This window comes from Melospiza melodia, chromosome 6 (assembly GCF_035770615.1).
Source record: "Melospiza melodia melodia isolate bMelMel2 chromosome 6, bMelMel2.pri, whole genome shotgun sequence".
NCBI lineage: Eukaryota > Metazoa > Chordata > Aves > Passeriformes > Passerellidae > Melospiza > Melospiza melodia.
The window spans coordinates 9,991,234-10,011,087 of NC_086199.1; the positions used below are offsets into that span (position 1 = coordinate 9,991,234).

Sequence of the window (19,854 nt, forward strand, 5' to 3'; positions counted from 1 at the left end):
TTTTTCACTTCTCTGTACTTTGCCCATCCAGTGGAGTAAGTCAAAATACAAATTTTCACAGGGACATATCACATATCAGAATGTATCTTCTTCTAAGGAAGATAATGAGATTCTTTTTTTACAAAGCACTAGAATTTGCAACTGTAATTTATTCCTTACATTTTATGTATGCTTACTCACTAGAATGTATAATACAGCTATTTTTAGGGTATTTTGTTTTGCATGACAACTCAATTACTATAGATTGTCTGTCTGCTCCAGTTATTTCCTCAAGCTGTGCAAAGTACAACAGTAGTAGACATTAATTAATTCTGTCTAGATGTGTTTTTCAAAAACTGATTTTAGTCTTAAGTAGTGGTGACATGTTGTAAATACAATTAGCTTTTGAAAAATGGAAAACAGTTATGAAAGATTGTTCAGGCTAAATTTTTACCTATGTAATTGAATTAATAAATGTTTTTCCAAAACACAGAAAGTACAATTGGAAAAAAAAAAAAAAAAAAACAAAACCAAGAAAGACTTTGCGCAAAGGAAAAGAAGTAATCATTACAATAATCAGACCGTTTATTGCTTCAAATAAAAACACACAAGAATAATATAAAATAAAAATTTTAATTAAAATATCTCTAGGATGGTTGGAAGACAACCAATAAATGTACAAAAATTCTAGGAGAGAAAAGACTACCACAGAAAGGTAGAAAATCCTGAGGACAAAAAGCCTGGGGCTGATGAGTGACCGAGTCAGGCAGTCGGCACTGCCTGAGCTGGGAACACATCAGTGCCCAGGACCTGTGCCAAGGTCTGACCCTTCCCCTCCCAGCTGGCTGCAGATGTCTGAACAATCAGCCCAAAATAGGTGCCCAAAGTGCAGCAAGCATTCACATGTCTGAGCAAACAGCAGTGACATTTGAGTGCCTTCAATTCAGCATGCAGGCGTTGATGTCCCGGCGTGAGCTGTTACTGTCACAGCCACCTCCAGACAGGGGCTGTGGTGGCTTTGCCTCTTTCTGCCTGTCCACATTCCTTGACTTCTCCATTGCTTGTGCTCTTTTAATTTCATTTCTAGTGCCTCAAAAGGTAAGGCTGACTTGTTAATTTACTATGGAATGCACCCATATTTTATCTGGAGTTTTGGAAAATAGGAAGTATGGGTGTCTGCTTTTAACTCAAGGCAATTTAATAGGGTTTTTTCCACAGATAAGAGAGCAAGTACTTTCAAAACCAAGGAACACCTGAAAAATCAGCATGAACAGCTGCTCTGATAATCATTCTGATAACCCTGGGTAAGAGCAGGGTTCTGATCTTTATCAGCACAATGAACTGCCTAACTTTGACATCATGCAGCAAAGCTCTATTGGCAAAAAAAGGTCCTATTTCTTACAGATGAGGCTGGTAAAAGTTATGTTATGGCCTCTGGATCAGAACTCTTTTTAACATAGTTTAGTGGAGAGCCAGGTGAGGATGAGAAAAGTCTCCTGATGATACATTCAGCACTAAAATTCTGCTAAGTGTACAAAAACAAGGGAAGATTTTTCACATTAAGCTCAGCAATGACAGAGAGATGGAGCTGTTCTGGGATATTTCACTGCAGTCCTTCTCCCCAAGTGTAAGCTGAAAAATTCTCCAGGCTGGCTGCACTGAATCACAATGGTCTTTTCAGAACCTGCTTCACTTCCAAGAGGCTTGCAGGGAAGAAAGGCAGGTGGTCTTACTTCAATTCCTAAATTTGTGTGGGCCTGTTCTGCACAGGTCTGCAGAGGGAGGAGAGGCAGCATACATGATTCAAATTTAATATACAGGAAGAAAGAATTCTGAATCTTTCTGCACTGTTATGCTGTAAGACTCCATTAGCTTTGTCCTGGGTGCAAAAACAAGGATACATAAGAGCTGACATCCTGTAGAACAGGTTTTACAGTCTAGGTTTTATGACTCTTAAGTGATTTGGCTTCCCTGAAGAACCAGTGCTTCCACGAGAAGTCTAAGGTTGTTTAGTATACTGCTTTATAAATAAACAAAATAAATGAAATGCATCATTAAATGAGAGCATATATTATTTTTCCAAAGCCTAACCTGAGCTATGCTTCAAGCAATCACTCATTTTTGCTGAGACTGTCAAACAGAAGATCTTATTTCTACAAAATCATTACCAGAGAAGCTTCTGACGAATATCCTCCTGCAGCTGTGCCACTTGCTCCTGTCCAAAATGCAATGCTTGCTCACAGAGCAGCTTATTCATGGCTGTCCTCAGACTGTTTATCTGTAAAACACCAGATACAGAATATAAAGCACTTTAAGTCAGCACAAGATCTGTATCATACCACACTGACATGAAGGTGGTTGTGGCATCCACATCACTGAACTTCAAATGCATTAGTATTTCCAGAAGTAAAAACATCTGAAGTTCCAGAAACACTTCTTCCTGCAGCTGCCCCTCTGGTGGTCAGTGATGTTAACATTTCAGCCACCTGGTATCACAGTTTTTAAGGTTACTCAGATATGCCATAAGACATACAAGCTACCACTTGCCTGGACTTTTTCCAAAGCAGAATTCCTTCTGTGAAAGTTTAGCATTTTCTCTCTCTGTCCATAATTTTTCACATACACAGCAGCTTGGTGTTACCACTCTGGCTAAGGCATCATGAATACAGCCAGCACACCCAAACCTGAGCTTCCAGAAAATAACAGCTCACAGATGTGTGCACCAGCATGTCCACTGTGTCCCTGGAGAGCCTTCAGGAACAACCCCAAGGACCTGCTGCACACACAGACCTGACCAGGGCACGTCCTTCACTGTCCCAGGCACTGTCCTGCACTGCACAGGTTGTGTACATGCCTCCCTCTGACACACCTCACTCTCTGAGCTGCACAAGGCAGTAATGAGGAGTGCAAAAGCTTTACTGTTTGTCTGGCTGATCTGCTCTGAGATGCATCTCAATACAGATGACTTATCAGAGCTCTAAAATCAAACTGAAGCCTGCAAAGCATCAGTGCTCTGCTTGTCAGTAAAAGCCATGACAATCCTAAGAAGAAAACTAGTAAGCATTGACTTCCAGTTAGTGCAAAATTGATGATTATATTTTCAAAAGTGTGCAACATTCTAGAGTATCTTATTAGTTCTGAGTGTAGGGAGGGGGCAACTGCTTCTCCTGATAAAAATCTAAGATTATAAAAAGGGAGCACATTGAAGAAAAAACTACAAACAAACAAAACTACAAAAAACCCAAACCCCACAGTCCAAGCAATCTCTTTTATTAACACTAAGAGTAACAACCTCAGATGCACTGACTTCTACTGAATTCCAACCATAGTGAAAATTCTTACTCAAGTTTTACCTCTGTTATGTCTTCCAGTCCAAAATGCACATCAAATGCCACCTCCATATCATTTGCTGGGAACAGTGGAGCCCCAGATGTCTGACTCCAACCCAAACCACACAAAACACCAGTAAAATACTTCCCACTTTTATCAACTCTACAAGAAAAAGAAAGAAAACAGTGTCACCAAGAGATGAAGAAACAAAACTCTTATGAAGACAGCCTTAAATGAATTTGTCTAAGCCATGCAAAGCAAGACATGAGTTTGAAAGAAGCTGAAAGAATTGAGAGGCATTCATACTCAGTCAGTCATACTGGTTTTTAAAATATACAGTGATGATACAAAACTGAAGCTCTGGTTATAAAAACCTCAAAAGTTATATCCTCATAAAACTTACCAAAAATCATACATAAGCAAAATAAAGGAAAGCAAGCTTCACTATTTTGAAATGAAAGTCTGCAAACACCAGAAATTCAAGAAAACACAACAGCGATGCCAGTGACAGAGCTCAGCTTTTACAAAAAATTATGCAAGTCCCTCTCCTCATGTAGATTTAACATTCCCAGTTTACCATTCCATCTTCCCAGGCTTCCAGCACAACTGGCAGGAGCTATAATGCCTTATCATGAGAGCAGCACTAATTCATAAGTACATGAACAAGTTACTTTACCTACATATTTTACTAAAACTCATTAAAAAAAAAACCCCACTAGGAAGAGAATACATAAAATGCTAAAAGCAAATAAATAATACCTGTCAAAACTTTGTGGGGATCCTAAAGAAAATTATAAAAGAGCCACCACTTTGAAATGTACAAATACCTGAGCTCTATTGCAGGAGCAAACAGCATACTGAGGAGTGCAAGCAGGCCATGAATAGGAGGCATCAAAGATGTTTCCCCTAAAATCACAGACCCTGGCACCAAAAGAAAACAAAGTCAAATAACTCTAAGGAGCATTTAATAAAAATGAAACCTCAAAAAGATGTAACACAGAATTACAGTGACATATTTACTCATAGAGCTACTCATAAAACCAGCAGTCTAGAGAAATCATGCAGATGTTTTTATTAGGCATTACCAGCTGCAGTTACTGATATATCAGTGGCCACCAAGAGCTGCTGAAAGGGATCTTCTGCACCATCATGGACAACAATGGAGTTTATGCTCTCCTTATGTATGAAAACGTTTCTGGGGAAGAAATATTTTCAACAATAAAAATATTCCAAACTCATAAAAACATGTAAGTAAAAAAACATTTTAAATTCACAACAAAACTCAGAATAGATGCTTGCTGTTAGCAGACTTAAATGACAGTTAATAAATAATCTCTCTGAGACAATAATGAACCTTAAAACTACTCTAAGTTTTTAAATACAATAGCATGTGTATTAATGCAATTTAAGTTTGACTCCTTCAGTCTTTTCAATTAATAAAAATTTGGAAAAATATCTGTAGGAGTAACTAGGTGTTTTTTGCCCAGTTTATTTATTGAAAATAAAAGGTAAGAACATGACTATACTTCCCAATAAGTCTTCCCATACCTGAATTGGGATATATTGGTCAGACTGTAGCATTTCAACTGGTAAGGACTGAATGGACCAAAAACTGTTACCTTCAAAAAAAGGGAAGAGAAAGAGAGAGAAAGAAATTATATTCTAGTTGGCCAGCACCTGGAGCTCTTCAAATCTAAATGCTTTATAAATTAAAGCCAAACACATTTCAGCATGTACTGAGCAACACTGAGCTGCTAAACTGGTAATACAACACTTCCATTCACTCATCTAAAGCAAACTTTGCTTGCTGAGGCACTTAAATAAAATTATTTATTTTCACAGGTGCTGCAGATTCATGACTGTCCTCTTGCTTAAAAACACAAGTTCAGACTTCATAAATCACTGAAGAAAATCAGGTAATTCTATTTACATGATGAGGTCTTTAATCTTGAAAATCTCTCACTTTATGAAGTGGGCAGTTAAACAGGATTACTCCTGGGAATAAATGGAGCATGATTAGGTGCTTGAAAGCCTGAAATTTTGTCACATCTGAAATGGAAAAATAATCAGAATGTAGATGAGGCCTAACTTGTAATCACAATGCAGAGGAGGACACACATCTTCCTGTTTTATATTCCAACTCAGCAGTGACTACATAGCTCAAAACACATTTCTGAGTTTGGCACTGGCATAGGAAAGGCATCAGTACCACTGATGCACCTATCCCAGCTGCTTACCTATCACTGGCTGATGAAGAATCAAACACTGTGTACAGTGAAAACCATGTTTAGATTTTCTGAAAGACTGACAGCGTTGTAAACTTGCTCTTTTGCTATATAATGAAGACTACCATGTAGGGAAACATTACATTCAGCTGTTCAGTTTTCTCTCTGTTCTGCCTGAGTTCAAAGTGCTGCCTTATTAGAAGAGCAGGATCACTTAGCTCTCAGGCTGTACTTCAAAACTCTGTTCAAAGCTGCAGCAGATCAGTCAAACAGTGGTCACACTATGGCTTTCCACCAACAGAAAGCAGAATGATGAAATGCATCAAATAGAGCTTCATGACTTGTGGTACTTTCAATCCTCATCTCCATTCTAACAATGTGAGAAGCAGAGTCATGTGATGACAGGCCAAAACCACCCCTCAAGTTACCTTATGGGTTGGTGCATCAGATTTCTTTTCAGAAAAGCAGTTCAACAATCTTTCAATGAGATGCTTTTCCTCCTGTCCTACAGATACGGGCATTTGCTCTTCTTTCTTTGCTCCGTCCAAAAACAATTCCTTGAGCAAATCATGGCTTTGCTACAAAATAATGGGAAGTGTTAAAAGCCTTGAACAATTATTTCTTCAAACATTTTACAAACACAGTCCTACACAAAGAAATGCATACATACAAAGCAAAAAAACAATGTTCTGATGACCTTTCAGATTACATAAAACAACAAACTGGAAGAGAGTTAAAACTGAAGTGTGACAGTGGTCACAAGGGTTTTGAAGATGAGAGAGAGACGAGAATGCTGACTCTATGACCAGAAGGCTTGACTTATTATTCTATGATATATATATATATTACATTATGACTATACAAAAAAGAATAGAAGGAAAGTTCTCAGAAGCTAGCTAAGCTAAGAATAGAAAAGAATGAATAACAAAGATCTGTCTCTCGGCAGAGAGCGAGAGCCAGCTCTGCCATGAGTGGTCAGTAAATCCAAACATTTACAAGAGACCAATCATGGATCCACCTGTTGCATTGCACAGCAGCAGATAAGCATTGTTTACATTTTGTTGCTGAGGCTACAGCTTCTCAGAAGAGAGAAAAATCCTAAAGAAAGGATTTTTCACAAAAGATGTCTGTGACACTGAAGCAGTTACAGTTTTTTAGAGTTTCAAGTCAGACTGGAGCAGTCCAATTGAGGAAATCATTTCCCAGGAAACATCTTTTGCAGAAGGGGTCTCAAAGCAGCAATGCTTTTAGCCAACAGCTCAATATGCATTATGCACACACACAAAAATACACTGCCCTATTCAAGTATTTACCTTGCTGCTAGTCAAGCTGCAGCTTGACATCTTTTGTGAAAGAAAAAGAAAAAACAGACATCTTTTGTGAAAAATACTTTCTTTAGGATTTTTCCCCCTTCTGAGAAGCTGTGGCCTCAGCAACAAAGTGTAAACAATGGTTATCTGCTGCTGTGCAATGCAACAGGTGGATCCGTGATTGGTCTCGGGTGGATGTTTGGATTTACTGACCACTCATGGCAGACCTGGGTCTCTCTCTCTGCTGAGACACAGACCTTTGTTATTCATTCCTTTTCTATTCTTAGCTTAGCTAGCCTTCTGAGAACTTTTCCTTCTATTCTTTTTAGTATAGTATAGTTTTTAGTATAGTATATCATAAAATAATAAATCAAGCCTTCTGAAACATGGATTCAGCACTCTCGTCTCTCTCTCCACCCTGAAACCCTTGCAAGCCCTGTAACAGACGGGCACAAGTGAAACAAATCAGAGCAAGCCAAGCAGCAGCAGCAGCTCAGTGAGGACCCACCTGTGACTCGTGTGACTCCTCAGCCAGCTCGGCGTGGCTCTCCTCGACGAGCACGTCCCGGATGTTCACCAGCCCCCGGCGCCCCGAGTGCCGGAACACGTCCACGTGCAGGACGCCGTGCACCAGGGAATAAACCTCCACCAGCAGAGTGCAGCCACTGACCAGAGAGGCAAATCTCTGGCTGGCACTGCAGCTCCACGGCTCCCCACACACCAGGGATTTGGCAGAGGGACACATCTTGCAGATCTTGAACTCTAAAGCCTAGAGCAGAAACATGGGAAACAGCGCTCGACTGACCAGAGAACCAGCAAGGAAATATTTCACTCTCTCAGCAACTTAAGTTAACTCCTACAGCTGCTGTGAAGCTACTGGCATAACTCCTGCTCCATCACTGCCAACACTGACAGCTCATATCTCTTCAACAGAGTTGCTAAGGAATCAGAGCAAACAGTGCAAAACAGATAATTTGGTAGTAATTCACTATTCACAATGAAATCTTAGGAGAACAGAGATGTCTTCTCTGGAAAAAACTTGAGTCTACAACTGTTTTGAACTAAGATAACAGAAAACTTGGTAACACCACTATGGCTCCTCTGCTCCTGGCAGGCAAGAGTAATTAAGTTCCCATGTCCACAATCAGTCCCTGTAATTATGTCTTTGAATGAATTTACAGCAGAAACCCTGGTTTTTTTCTAGCTAGTCATTAAAAGCGGTCATTAAAAGATCAGGCCTGAAGCAGAAATATGTTTCCATTTAATACATGTGCAGAAAATACAAAAGAGGATGCTTCTTGCCAAAATGATTTTTTACATCAATTACTAAAGAAAACCAAACAAAATGAGCCCTGTCAAGATCTAATCTTATTCCTGCTGGTCCATTTCTCATTTTCATCATTAAATGCTTCTGAAAAAACAATCAGTATGACACAACTGTTTCTACTAGCTTAAAAATATCTGAGTGAGCAGTGAAAAACTGAATTACAATTAAAGTATAGTTACTTTATTTATTTCAGAGAATTATTTCTCTGAAAATTTCAACTAGCTACAGAATCCCTATAATTTGTGTGAAAAGATCACTAGATCTATAACACTCATATGTAATCATGGAGAATTCTGAAAAGATCCCAGGAAAGCCAGCAGTTCAGAGAACAGCAAAACAGCATGAAAAAAACCCCACAGCTTTACAAAATCAGAATTTCTCTACAATTAAATACAACACAGTTCAATTACACACAAGATTTTTGGCTCTGTAAATACACACACCTCTAGAATTTTATTAATGAAGGTGATTTGAAGGTACTTCCATCAGCAAAATATGTATTATTTAAGTATTATTCTGAAAAGCATACTGACATGAAGTTCACTCCTGTTTGCCAGGCCAGACACAAAAATATTCAGCAAGCCACAGCCAACAGCATCACCCCTACCTGGAAAGGAAGCCCTTGAAGACACTTTGGAATCTCCTTTAGTTTATTTAAAGGCACTTCTGATCTATTGCCATAATCCACAAAAAAAACCTGGAACAAGAATCAAGAGATTCAACAAAGATTCCACAACATTAAAACTGCTACCTTTAGTGGCAAGAAAAGTCATGACTTGAGTTTAAAAATTACAGTACAACACAAATGTTACCAAGTCACATGGAAGCAAATTCAAAGTCTAGAAAGCATGCAAATGAAGTCATGTCAAAAAGAATATGTCAAATACTATCACATCTATTATTGGATCCCTTGGCAAAAATATCTGCTTGTAATGCAAGTAATTCACTAAATCTAGAAAAGGCAAGGTTCTCTGAAAGACTCCAAATTCTTTCCCCACATTCAAGTCTGTGTAACCTTACTCCTTCAGTGAGAGATACCACCAAAAACTGCTTTTAGCTAAGCAAATGTGAACAGGTATTCAGTGACTGTTTATAAACTCAAATGAGAAAGTGACGAGATTAGCACTACTAGTCACTCATTTTTCATTACTTTAAATCATGACAATATTCAGTATTAACTCTATAGTGATGACACTCAGACAGGTTAAGAAATAAAAGGAATTCAAAGGCCAATCTTTAAAAACTGTCCTAAAACTGCTGAAAAATACTGGCCTGAAAAGTCAATACCAATCTTGGACTGTGGTACTGATTTCCATTACTCGCATCAGCATAAAGAGCCAAAATATTCAGATTAATTTGATGATGATATAGAACTCAGCAGCATAAAGACTACTCCAAAAAAAACCCCCACATTTTCAGATTCACTGCAGGTTTTAGTCTTTATTTTACTTCATTCTGCAAGAGCTTCTCAATACTAAAAATTCCTGTGTTCTGGAAAAGAAACAAATTAATCTCTTCTGGACAGAGTGATTTGTAGAAAAAATAAATAAAAAACAGGCAGCAAACTCCAAGATTGTTAACCCAATTACATGCTGCCAACTCAATATGACACAGCACATTACCTCAGCAAGATTCCCATGAATATACAGAACGTGTGCTCTGTAGTATCCTCTCTTTCCCAGGTAAGTGAATGGTGCCAGACAAAGCACATCTACACATGGAGGCACTGCTAAATCCATCAGGTTCTGATAGTCAATTTCAGCACTCAGAGCTCTGAGTACAGCTGTGTTTTTTTCATCTGTCCTATAACCCCAGAAGTGTCCAACTTCTACCACCTGCGAGTATAAAAATTAGACAATGACAGATTTCATATTATTCTTCCTATATATAAATACAAACCCTATCTCAGCAAAATACATGAAAACACTCCTACTCCTGACACAAACAGTTCACACACACTGCAACAATGCTGTGAAGAATTTCTGTCTCATAATTTAGGATTTTTTGAAAATGTTTATTTTCTATGCTACTGCTACTGCAACTTTTCATCTAAACAGATTCTGAGCTAAGCATTACTAAAATACAGGGACTGGTTTCATTTCCCTAAACCAAGCTAACACACAGAAAACACAAGATTTACTAGACAGGTGCAGAGATTTGGTGCACCTTTTTTTATTAGTGACAGAGTACCAGCCAGCTACGTGTGCCAGCCCATCAGCAGTGTCACTGTTCTGATGAGCCCTATCTTAGGGAACTGGTGAGAACATACATCTATTTAAAGCTTATTAAAAAAGCAAGTAATCTTTTGAAATGAATCTTCAGAGTTTATATTTACTGCTTGTGATTAAAAACAATCTTTATTCACAATATTAAAACAGATATAAATTCACCTATTAAAACAGAAGTAGCACAGACAGCCAAGTGATTGCAACGGGTCTGATCAAATTTATTAACATTTTTCATCCAAGAGATTTAGCTGACTAAAAGGAAGAAAATATTCTTTTCTCCACTTGCAAAACATGCCACTACTAACAAGAGCTGTATTAATACCTAATCTCATAATTTCCCCTAGCTCAGTGCTTTGAATGTTTTTATTATTTCTATTTCAGCAGCATATATATTGCTATTACTCTAGTAAGACTAATGAAGATGATTAGCAAAGCTAATGAAAATGATAGCTAACACAAGATTTAAAAATCTCAGCTTCAGATTTCAGAAATGTTTGTATATACGTAGAATTTTCCCCTAATACACTTCCATGCATGAAATACTTTTTCTGAATGAGCATATATTACCATCAATTAATCTCATTTTTCATATGTACATTTTCTGAAGAAAACTGGCAGTTAATAACCAAGTAAATGGCCCAAATATCTTCTGATTTTCATTTTTATAGTTTACAGAAGTATTTTACCTCTTCCATTAATCCTCTTTACATTCATGTCTACTTCCAGCTAATATTTACTGCCAGCAAATCCCACAAATTTTGTGAAGTGCAAACATGTGAGTACTGTTTAACAAAGAACTACTAAAAACAAGACCAAAATATTCCCCATGCTTCTTACAGACACCTCTGCACTAAAAACATTATCAGTACCCAATTTTTTGACAAAAGCTGGTCAGATATTAATTTCTGCTAAGCTACCTAGGTACTCATTATTAGATATGACCTACTTATATATAACATTCCTACCTCTGTTACCCTGATGGACAGAAAACGACTTGGGATCATCTTTGACATTTGTAAATCACCAAATAAGATTTTCACAGGCTCCACTGTCTGCTTCTGACAATCCACATTTACTCTAAAATGGAATGAAGATGCTAAATTTTCACTCACAAGGGAAAACTCAAGAGGATGAACTCTTTTGCTTTCATCTGCTTCCAAGGTATCCCCCAGGGCACATTTATGTACTTAATTACTTTTACTTAGAAATATATTAATTCAATTAGAACACAAAATGACCACAAAAACCAAATTACTGCAGAGTAACTGTTTCAACTGCAATATAACCAAACACAAAAAATACATACCAGGGCACAACTCTGCCATCACTTTATTAGAAAGTGAAAAAACTTAGGGTTAAGTAGTGAGGCTTTTCGTGATGGCATTTTCTTCTAAACTTCTTTTTTTAAAACACAGTATGCAAAACTACAAACAAATTCAGCAAATTTTCAGAGAAATATATATACATACAAATAAAAATTTCTTTTACTTAACAAAAGATAAGAACTTTTAAGTCTTTCAGCCTAGGACTCTTCAGTTCCTCAAGAGCCAATTTTTACCAAGACTTTAAGTGCTATTTTGGGCAGAGGGAAGGTGCTAAAATATTTTATTAAAAGCAAAGTACAATCAACTGGAAGTAAAATACACACCTGTACTTTAACATTCTCAGTTCCCTGCTGCCTTCCTATTCTAGATTTCTTATTTTAAAACACTGAAATGGCTGCAGACTAGTTAGGAGCTAAGCAGAATGCCATTTTATCAGTTACTTGTATGACCTGAAGCTCAGAAGCACAGCATAGAATAACCCCAGAACAAACATGCCAGATTTTCTGAGCAAAAGCAGGCGTGGACCAAAGAGACTCAATACATTGCATTTCTCAGCATTATTTCCTATTATGTTGTAACATCTCATGCTCTTATGTTCTCCCACTTTTGTTAAGCTCTGTCTCTCTCCCTTTCTTTTTTGTCCCCAAATGCTACTCCCTATTTATTTTGGTTATTGCAATCCCCACATTGTCTTTGTCAGGAACAGAAATAACTGTGTACATTCCTATTTTTGTATGTCAAAGGAAAATGGACTAGAACTTTGGGGGTGGGGGGAAAGATGACTGCATATTGGAATTCTCTTTATCTATAAAGAAGTATTTTAAACAATCACTTTATTTCTAGCCCTGCAAAAGCATTCTGCTTAGACAAAGTTTACATCTGTTTTTTGAACCTAACATTTTTCCCTTGGTGAAACTTCCAAGGAAATTCCCAACAAACCCAGCAAACCTCATTTTGCTGCAAAGAAACGCATTTTACATAAGTAATACAATTACCTTAGAAATTCCAAACCTACAGCTTCTGCACCTTGCACTTGTCTTCTGATATCCTCTGGATGATGAACACACAGCTCAAAGGGAATCTTCAGCTGTGACATCTTGACTGCCAGGTACACTTCAGGTAGAACCTTAAAAACCTCCTTTGGATTACGGGAGAATTCCACAAAAGCCCTGTTTGCAAAAAAAAAAAAAATTTTTTTCTCCCTGTCTTTATCTTAGCAGACCAGCAAACAGTAAAAGATACACTCCTCACAGGCTCTGCTTTTATGTGCCCTAAAACTTTAATTATCATGATGGTGATAAGAAAACTTTCCAACATTGTCACCAGCACATGTTAAATTTAATGCAAACAGGATGTGAAAATATATGCGAATAAGGAAGCCATTAAAGGTTGGAAAAGGAGTGAGAAGGGTTACATGAATTCAACTTTAGGCAGTCATAGGCTGAAATTAGTCAGATTATCAGCTCAAAAAAGCCATCAGACTGTACAAATGAGCTAAATTCAGCATAACAGACAGAAATAAATACAGACAGATGATTTGCAATTAAGGCCCACTGTTAGAGAACAGCAGAGACAAACCAGAAGGCTCTGCCTAAGCTACCTTATCTAATGTTATTCCAACCAATGTACATCAGACTTCAAAACCGCTTTTTTCACTGATACATTAAAAGTAAGTTACTGATTCCAAAGACAGAAGAGAAGAAATGCACTAAATTTGTCAGTATATCACTGCAAAAGAAATTGATTACTGGATTTGTAACTGAGAACATAAGGCAGGATATTTTATTTCACACTCACCTTGATCCATTGTAGGAAATAGATTTTACCTGCCCACACTGTCTAAGCAGTGACTGCAACTGTTTATGGTATATATATCCATAGGGAGGAATGTTCTTCAGCTGGAAAGAAAAAGATGTTAAATTTGGATACCCTCAATTGCTTTAATGCATCTTCAAGCTAACCTAAATAGTTAGCTTTCTCCTTCACCTGAGCTGCAGTAATTTTGTGCAATCTGAACTCCAACAAATTCCAAAGTGTCAGATACTACAGTACATTCAAGAATCCAAAAGACAATAAAAACCACTGTTTTGCTGCCAATAATGCCCTACTACTTCAAACCAGTAGACAAACTATAAATGAAGCAAATTAATTTGTAATTATATATATATTAATCTGATACTTGTTACAAGAGCTGTCTCTAGTGTCTCCTGATTTTGCTTGTAACATAAAACACTGGACTGCTATGATTCTTTTTCCACAGTGGGCAACTCTATCCTGTACAGCATGCACAGCCTGGGAAGCTGAAGGATCTACAGCTCCTGCATATCCTGGCAGTCCTATCACACCTTGAATTACTGAGCTATGCTGGGACAGCTTGCACAGCTGGAAAGCTCTCTTACATGGACATAAACCTCTTAGGGATGGCAAAGAGCACTCTCATCATCTTCCTTTTGTAGAGGTGTAACTCCACTGTAAGGTTTCACAATTATTAACATGCAACGACAGTCATGTGTTCATTTCACTAACTTTTTCTTAATAGTATCTTATGAGATCTTGATTTAATACAGAATCATCAACTCCTAATTACAAACTTCAAACTTTGAGACTTTGAACTATTTTTCAGAGTCTATGCAACTGTCTCTTCTTTTCTTTGGCTCTTAAAACTTCAGACAGGAAAAAACAGATTGTTTTTTCACCATGTTCCTATGCCATGAGGCTGCAGCACTAAGATCAGCTGCTGGTCAAAACCATGGTCTAGGTCAGACTGCAGAAACTGCCTCAAGGGAAGAGAATTAACAGAGACCAGGGAGTGGGAGGTTTAATTATCTTTTATCTCTTCAGCACACCATTAGGAGCAGTATATGGCTGTAAGAATCTCTCCAGGTGAGAGCTTGAGGAACTTGCAGCATTTGTGCCCAAGATGATCATTTACACTGATGAAGACACAGCAGCTACTTCTTCCAAGGTAACAAGCAGCTGATGTAAGGGCAGATCAAGAGTTAAATACATTAAAAGTGAGCAGCTATTTAAATCTACCAATTTAATATTAATCAATGCTGCTGTGGCAAGACTTTATTCCACAAGATTGAGTCTAGTGTGATATTTTGCTTCAATATCCTTAAACTGTATGGAGCACAAAAATTCCCTTGTCAACAAGATTTTCTGACTCTCTCCCCTTTTTTATCTATTGTCTCTTGTGACAGTAAAGTCTATTCTTTGAGGCTTGCTGGTAGATTTGGTTTCTTTAAGCACAGGTCATGGCTGTTTTACAGTGTAACACCTACTTCAGATACATCAAGCATTTTCTTAGTTTAGACTGCACAATTTTGCAAAATCAACACAGCCATTTTAAACTTGCACATATGCAATCAGCTGAAAAGCAATTTCAGAAGATAACAAAACCCAGTGTAACACCTAAGTAACCTTAAAGCAACAAGCACAGATGCCATGCACTAACAAGCAGGAGATTACAAAAAAACTAACACTGAAGTTGCAACCCTACATTAACTTAAGTACTCAGTAAAAAGTACCTATCAAGGGTACTTTTTAACTGAGTACTCAAGTTAATGTAGGGTTGCAACTTCAGTGTTAGTTTTTTTTGCTCTATTTCTCCAATTTTTTTTTAGTTTGATGAAAGTTGTTTGCCTGTGCAAGACTAGCAATCAAATGCACAGAGGCAGTTCTCAGGAATTCTTTGGAAATTGCCCACCTACACAATGTTCATTGTATAGAAAGAAAGGAAGGTGGGACACACCAAGCAAGGACCAGTGTAGGTAATTATCTCTCCTTGCCCAAGTCAGAACAGAACTTGAAAATAGCACCCAAACACTTCATATTTCTGTTACTTGATTCTAAATTAAGTCATTCGTCTTCTTAACATACCATTACAGTGGTTTTTGGATCCTTGCCAGCAAGGTCTTTCATGGCAATTTCTCCATTACATTTTGCAAAAGTACAGTAGTTTGGGTAGAAAGCACCAGCTATTACCACCTGAAATCAAGAAAATACTTTGTGAAACACAGCAGATTGTATTCAGTTTCTTGAAATGAAATACACTGGCAACATATAGAGACACCAATAGATCTTCATATTAATATTTTTTTCCTGTCTCTGTTCAGGAATTACCAGAACTGGGGACTAAACACAAATTCTTAAAAATAGATTTTTGTGAAAAGAGCTCAATTTCTGGAACAATTCTACAACATTAATGCTTTTGTATGCAGACTTGCTCTATTCTATTGGTTGAAAACTGCAATTGTTAGTTCTGATTTCAAGAGCCTAAATTAAAACAAATTCACACAAAATAGCTACAGGTAAATTGTTCAGTTTTCAAGCTGTATCTTAAAATGTTCAACAACTCAGCTCCAAGAAGCTCACTGCTTACACAGTTAAACCAATTGCCACTGAAATGATAAATAAGTCTGGGAAAATAAAAGCACTGCTAATCAGTTCAAGTAAGACAAGTAATTTAATTGGAAATTACACAAAGTTAAAATAGCTAGACATGAAATTCCCTGCACCCCCTCCCTACCAACTAACCAAGCCAGTGTTCAAATAAAACACCTCAAGCAAGGGATAATATAATTTTCAATTAACTAACATTAGCTGTCCTTCTGCACTGCCAATACACTGCCAAAACACTGCTTTTTTTCCTACCCAAAACTGCTACATCCACATAGAATTTTGGAAAACAAGTGAAATACTAGTTCATCAATATTATGAACTGAAAATCATGAAAATTGATATAAAATTCAACTGCAATTTTTGTAAATAACATTTCTTTATGACAGTAAAGCATTACCTGCAAGATGAAGCGTTGTTTGCACACATATTCCTCGTCCATAGGAGATGGCTGAGCTTTAACATGCATGTTAAATGCACTAACTCTCTTCTTCAAGTTGTGAAATAACTCTGCCACCTGAAATTTGATCTCCAAGTTACATTTAAAATGGATCAAACCCAGCCACAAACTGAAATAAAATCTGTTAGGTAAAGTCTGAAATAACTGGGCAAACTCCCTTCCCTTTTCAGGTGACTGGTAAGCATTTCACCAATATACTGCTCAGCACCTTTACGTTGGAAAATAATTTCAGTACTGTGATTCAAGCAATTTTCCCAAAATCTCCTTATAAAGAACAATTCTGTATTCACAAAGCATATCATGCATATATGACACAGAAGAAAACTAGGAAAAGAACTGAATTATCTTGTACAAGATAGTATTTTCTATTTAAATCATTTTAGGTTTGTAACTTAGGAGGTAAAAATCTTGCTAGCAATCTGGAATTCTGCACCCAACTGCAGCAGTGACCATGCTGCACCCTCAGTTTAGCAGACAACTCTGATTACTGTGAGAGAGATCAAACTTATGCCCCCCAGCAGAACTTATTTCAGCTTTTCCAATATTCAGCATTTCCAAGAAACTCCCACAAGCAACCACTGGTCCTCCAACCACACAGAGTGAATGCCTTCACTCTCCCAAATGATTCTGGAGCAGATGTACAAAGCACTGTCCACAGAGATTTTTTGTAGCTACATTTCCCTTTCCTTTCAGCTGCTGGCAGTTCTAGCACACTACATAACCACTGCCAGAAAGGAACCCCTGAGACTGACTCAGTTCTGCAAACTCACTTCCACACAAGTGATTATGAAATTAGGATCTTTAGGTGCAGCAAATAGAAGCCCCCAAATCTTACTAAGTGTTAAGTGCAGGTGACCATTCTAAATTCATATATTATGCCATGTACAACCTCTTCCAGCATTATTTAAAACTGAGAGGCTGCCATGTGAGACTGATCATTCCACCGTCCAGTTTTACAAAATTTGCTTTTCTCTCTTTTTTTTGGTTATCACATCTCCAAGTCATAAAACTACTGGCATTTCTTATCCAGATGGCTGCTCACTATCAAATTCTATTTTTATTTCCTGTGCTTTTTGAACACAGGCCCTGCACTGCTCATGCCAAAGGTGAAATAATGGCCAAGAGCATACTGCTGATCAATTAGTCTTATTTATCTGATTTATTTTCTCCTCAATATATCCCATTAAGCTTGAAGCCCACTGTGATGCTGAGTTTTCATTAACTGCTGCAGTAATGTTAGCAAAAAAACCCCACAGACTCTCAAGTCCAGGCCTCACTATGTAACTGTGTTTGCTTAAGAGTCTTCCCAACCAGAAAACAGAAGTTATTTAACAACAGAAAGCAGTCACACAACAACCAAGTGATCTGAGGAACCTATAAAATTAGCAAATAATAAGAGGTTTCTTAAAAATATTTTTAAATGGTAAGCAGTTAATAATTTACCACTCTGTTTATCATAACAAAATTCCTTTCAACTAAATTAATAGTTTATTTTAAGAAAATACACATCTATATATATTGCTAGATATGTAACACAGTAGGTTTATCCAAGATTTTAACATTTACAGAGAATAAGAAAAGTCCTTCTGCTTATAAAAACCATTACCTATTTAATCTTACCTCTTTGATCTTGTTTATATGAATACAATTAGATCGACCCCACTCAAGCTCTTCCTGAAAAAGAAAGTTAGAACTTTTTTTCTTCTACTGCTAGTAAACTTTATCTCACGCTTTTCTAGGTGGAAACAAATAATAGTTGCATATAGCAACAGCAGAATTTAATCACACTTCACAGCTTTGCATTCATACTAAGTATTATGACATGCATGAAAATGTAAGACAGTTATTTGTTTGACTAAAACTGTATTTTGTTTTATGACCAACGCAGCTGTGGGTCATCTAACCTTCCCATTATCAACCTACAAGTCCAACTGCTCTGTGCTGCTACTAAAAAAAAAAATATCTACTTTAACATTCACACTTAGAGAATCACAGGAATGCTACTGTTCAGGAAAACCTCCCAGATCCTCAAGCCCAACCACTGACCCAGCAATGCTGTGTCCAGAACTGAGCCATGTCCCCAAGCGCCACATCCACATGGCATTTGAAGAAATCCATGGACAGTGACTCCACCACTTCTCTGCGCCATCTGCTGCAATGTTTCCAGTGAAAAAAATTTCTTAAATACAACCTAAACCTCTCCTGGTACAACTTGAGGACTCTTTTCTCTGCTTGTATCACTTGGGAGAAGGGGCCAACCCCCAACTCAACATAACCTCTTTTCAGGCAGCTGTAGAGCAATAAAGTCTCCCCTGAGCCCCCCTTCTCCAGACTAAAAACTCCCAATTCCCTCAACAGCTCCTCACCCTGGAGGTTTGTGCTCCAGACCCTTCACAGCCCCACTGCCCTTCTCTGGACACGCTCCAGCACCTCAGTGTCCTCCAGTATCCTCTACACAGGACTCAACGTGTGGCCTTCACCAGTGCCAAGCACAGGGGGGGAAAAAAAAAAAATCATTGCCCTGGTCCTGCTGGCCACATGACTGCTGATACAAGCCAGGATGCCACTGGATTTCCTGGCAATCTGGGAACACTTAAACTCAGAACTCCTTTCTTTGCATGCACATCTTTATCAGACATCCTGGCTACTTGTAACTCAGTGTATGTTATGCACTGGTGATCATAAAAGATATTACACTCTGGAAGAAAAAGGGAAATAAAAAAGGTTTTATCTCGTACACACAAAAAAAGGACTGGGGGCAGTTACTGGGGGCATGTTACTGGTTTTTGTGACTGATGCACTTAAACATCTTCCATCTTTCAGGGTTTTCTGAGGGCACAGAAATCTGTATGTAAAAAAATAGAGATACTTATGCACAATAAAAGTATTTCAACTACAGCTCAATTTCCCTTTTTAGGTTGGATTTCAAACCCTCTGGCCACTGTTGATTCATCTGTGGAAGGAGCTAACATAGGGGATTGTCTTCAAGTAACTCTGCACTGGATTCAAATGCTCATTTTCTCTCAAAGCCTAGCCTATTTATGCATAAAAAATCATAATTATTATAAATAAACACTGCTAGCAAAACTTCTTTTCATATTTACTATGAAAAAAATACTCCAGCACTTAAGTCACCAACCTTGAATAGAGAAGAAGAAAAAGTTTAACTAACCTTGGGATTTCTCAGCTTGCCTTTTTCTTTGCAGGCCTGCCACGCCTAAGGAAAAAAATGGTGCAGTATTCAGACACAAAATGTAATGCTTTAGTAA

General features: G+C 37.7%; 1 protein-coding gene across 1 annotated transcript in view; it reads right to left on the minus strand.

The window, feature by feature from the left end:
- TDRD9 (tudor domain containing 9) overlaps positions 1 to 19,854 on the minus strand; it is a 59,920-nt gene that overhangs the window by 2,327 nt on the left and 37,739 nt on the right. Inside the window, exons 20-35 of the mRNA XM_063159359.1 lie at positions 19,758 to 19,802; positions 18,206 to 18,259; positions 16,526 to 16,642; positions 15,607 to 15,714; positions 13,522 to 13,622; positions 12,720 to 12,893; positions 11,365 to 11,476; positions 9,794 to 10,006; positions 8,779 to 8,868; positions 7,353 to 7,613; positions 5,963 to 6,112; positions 4,858 to 4,928; positions 4,395 to 4,504; positions 4,137 to 4,230; positions 3,333 to 3,471; positions 2,148 to 2,257 (exon numbers count right to left, since the gene is read on the minus strand). Of these exons, the coding sequence (XP_063015429.1) occupies positions 2,148 to 2,257; positions 3,333 to 3,471; positions 4,137 to 4,230; positions 4,395 to 4,504; positions 4,858 to 4,928; positions 5,963 to 6,112; positions 7,353 to 7,613; positions 8,779 to 8,868; positions 9,794 to 10,006; positions 11,365 to 11,476; positions 12,720 to 12,893; positions 13,522 to 13,622; positions 15,607 to 15,714; positions 16,526 to 16,642; positions 18,206 to 18,259; positions 19,758 to 19,802 (1,949 nt within the window). The remainder of the gene's footprint in view (positions 1 to 2,147; positions 2,258 to 3,332; positions 3,472 to 4,136; positions 4,231 to 4,394; positions 4,505 to 4,857; positions 4,929 to 5,962; positions 6,113 to 7,352; positions 7,614 to 8,778; positions 8,869 to 9,793; positions 10,007 to 11,364; positions 11,477 to 12,719; positions 12,894 to 13,521; positions 13,623 to 15,606; positions 15,715 to 16,525; positions 16,643 to 18,205; positions 18,260 to 19,757; positions 19,803 to 19,854) is intronic.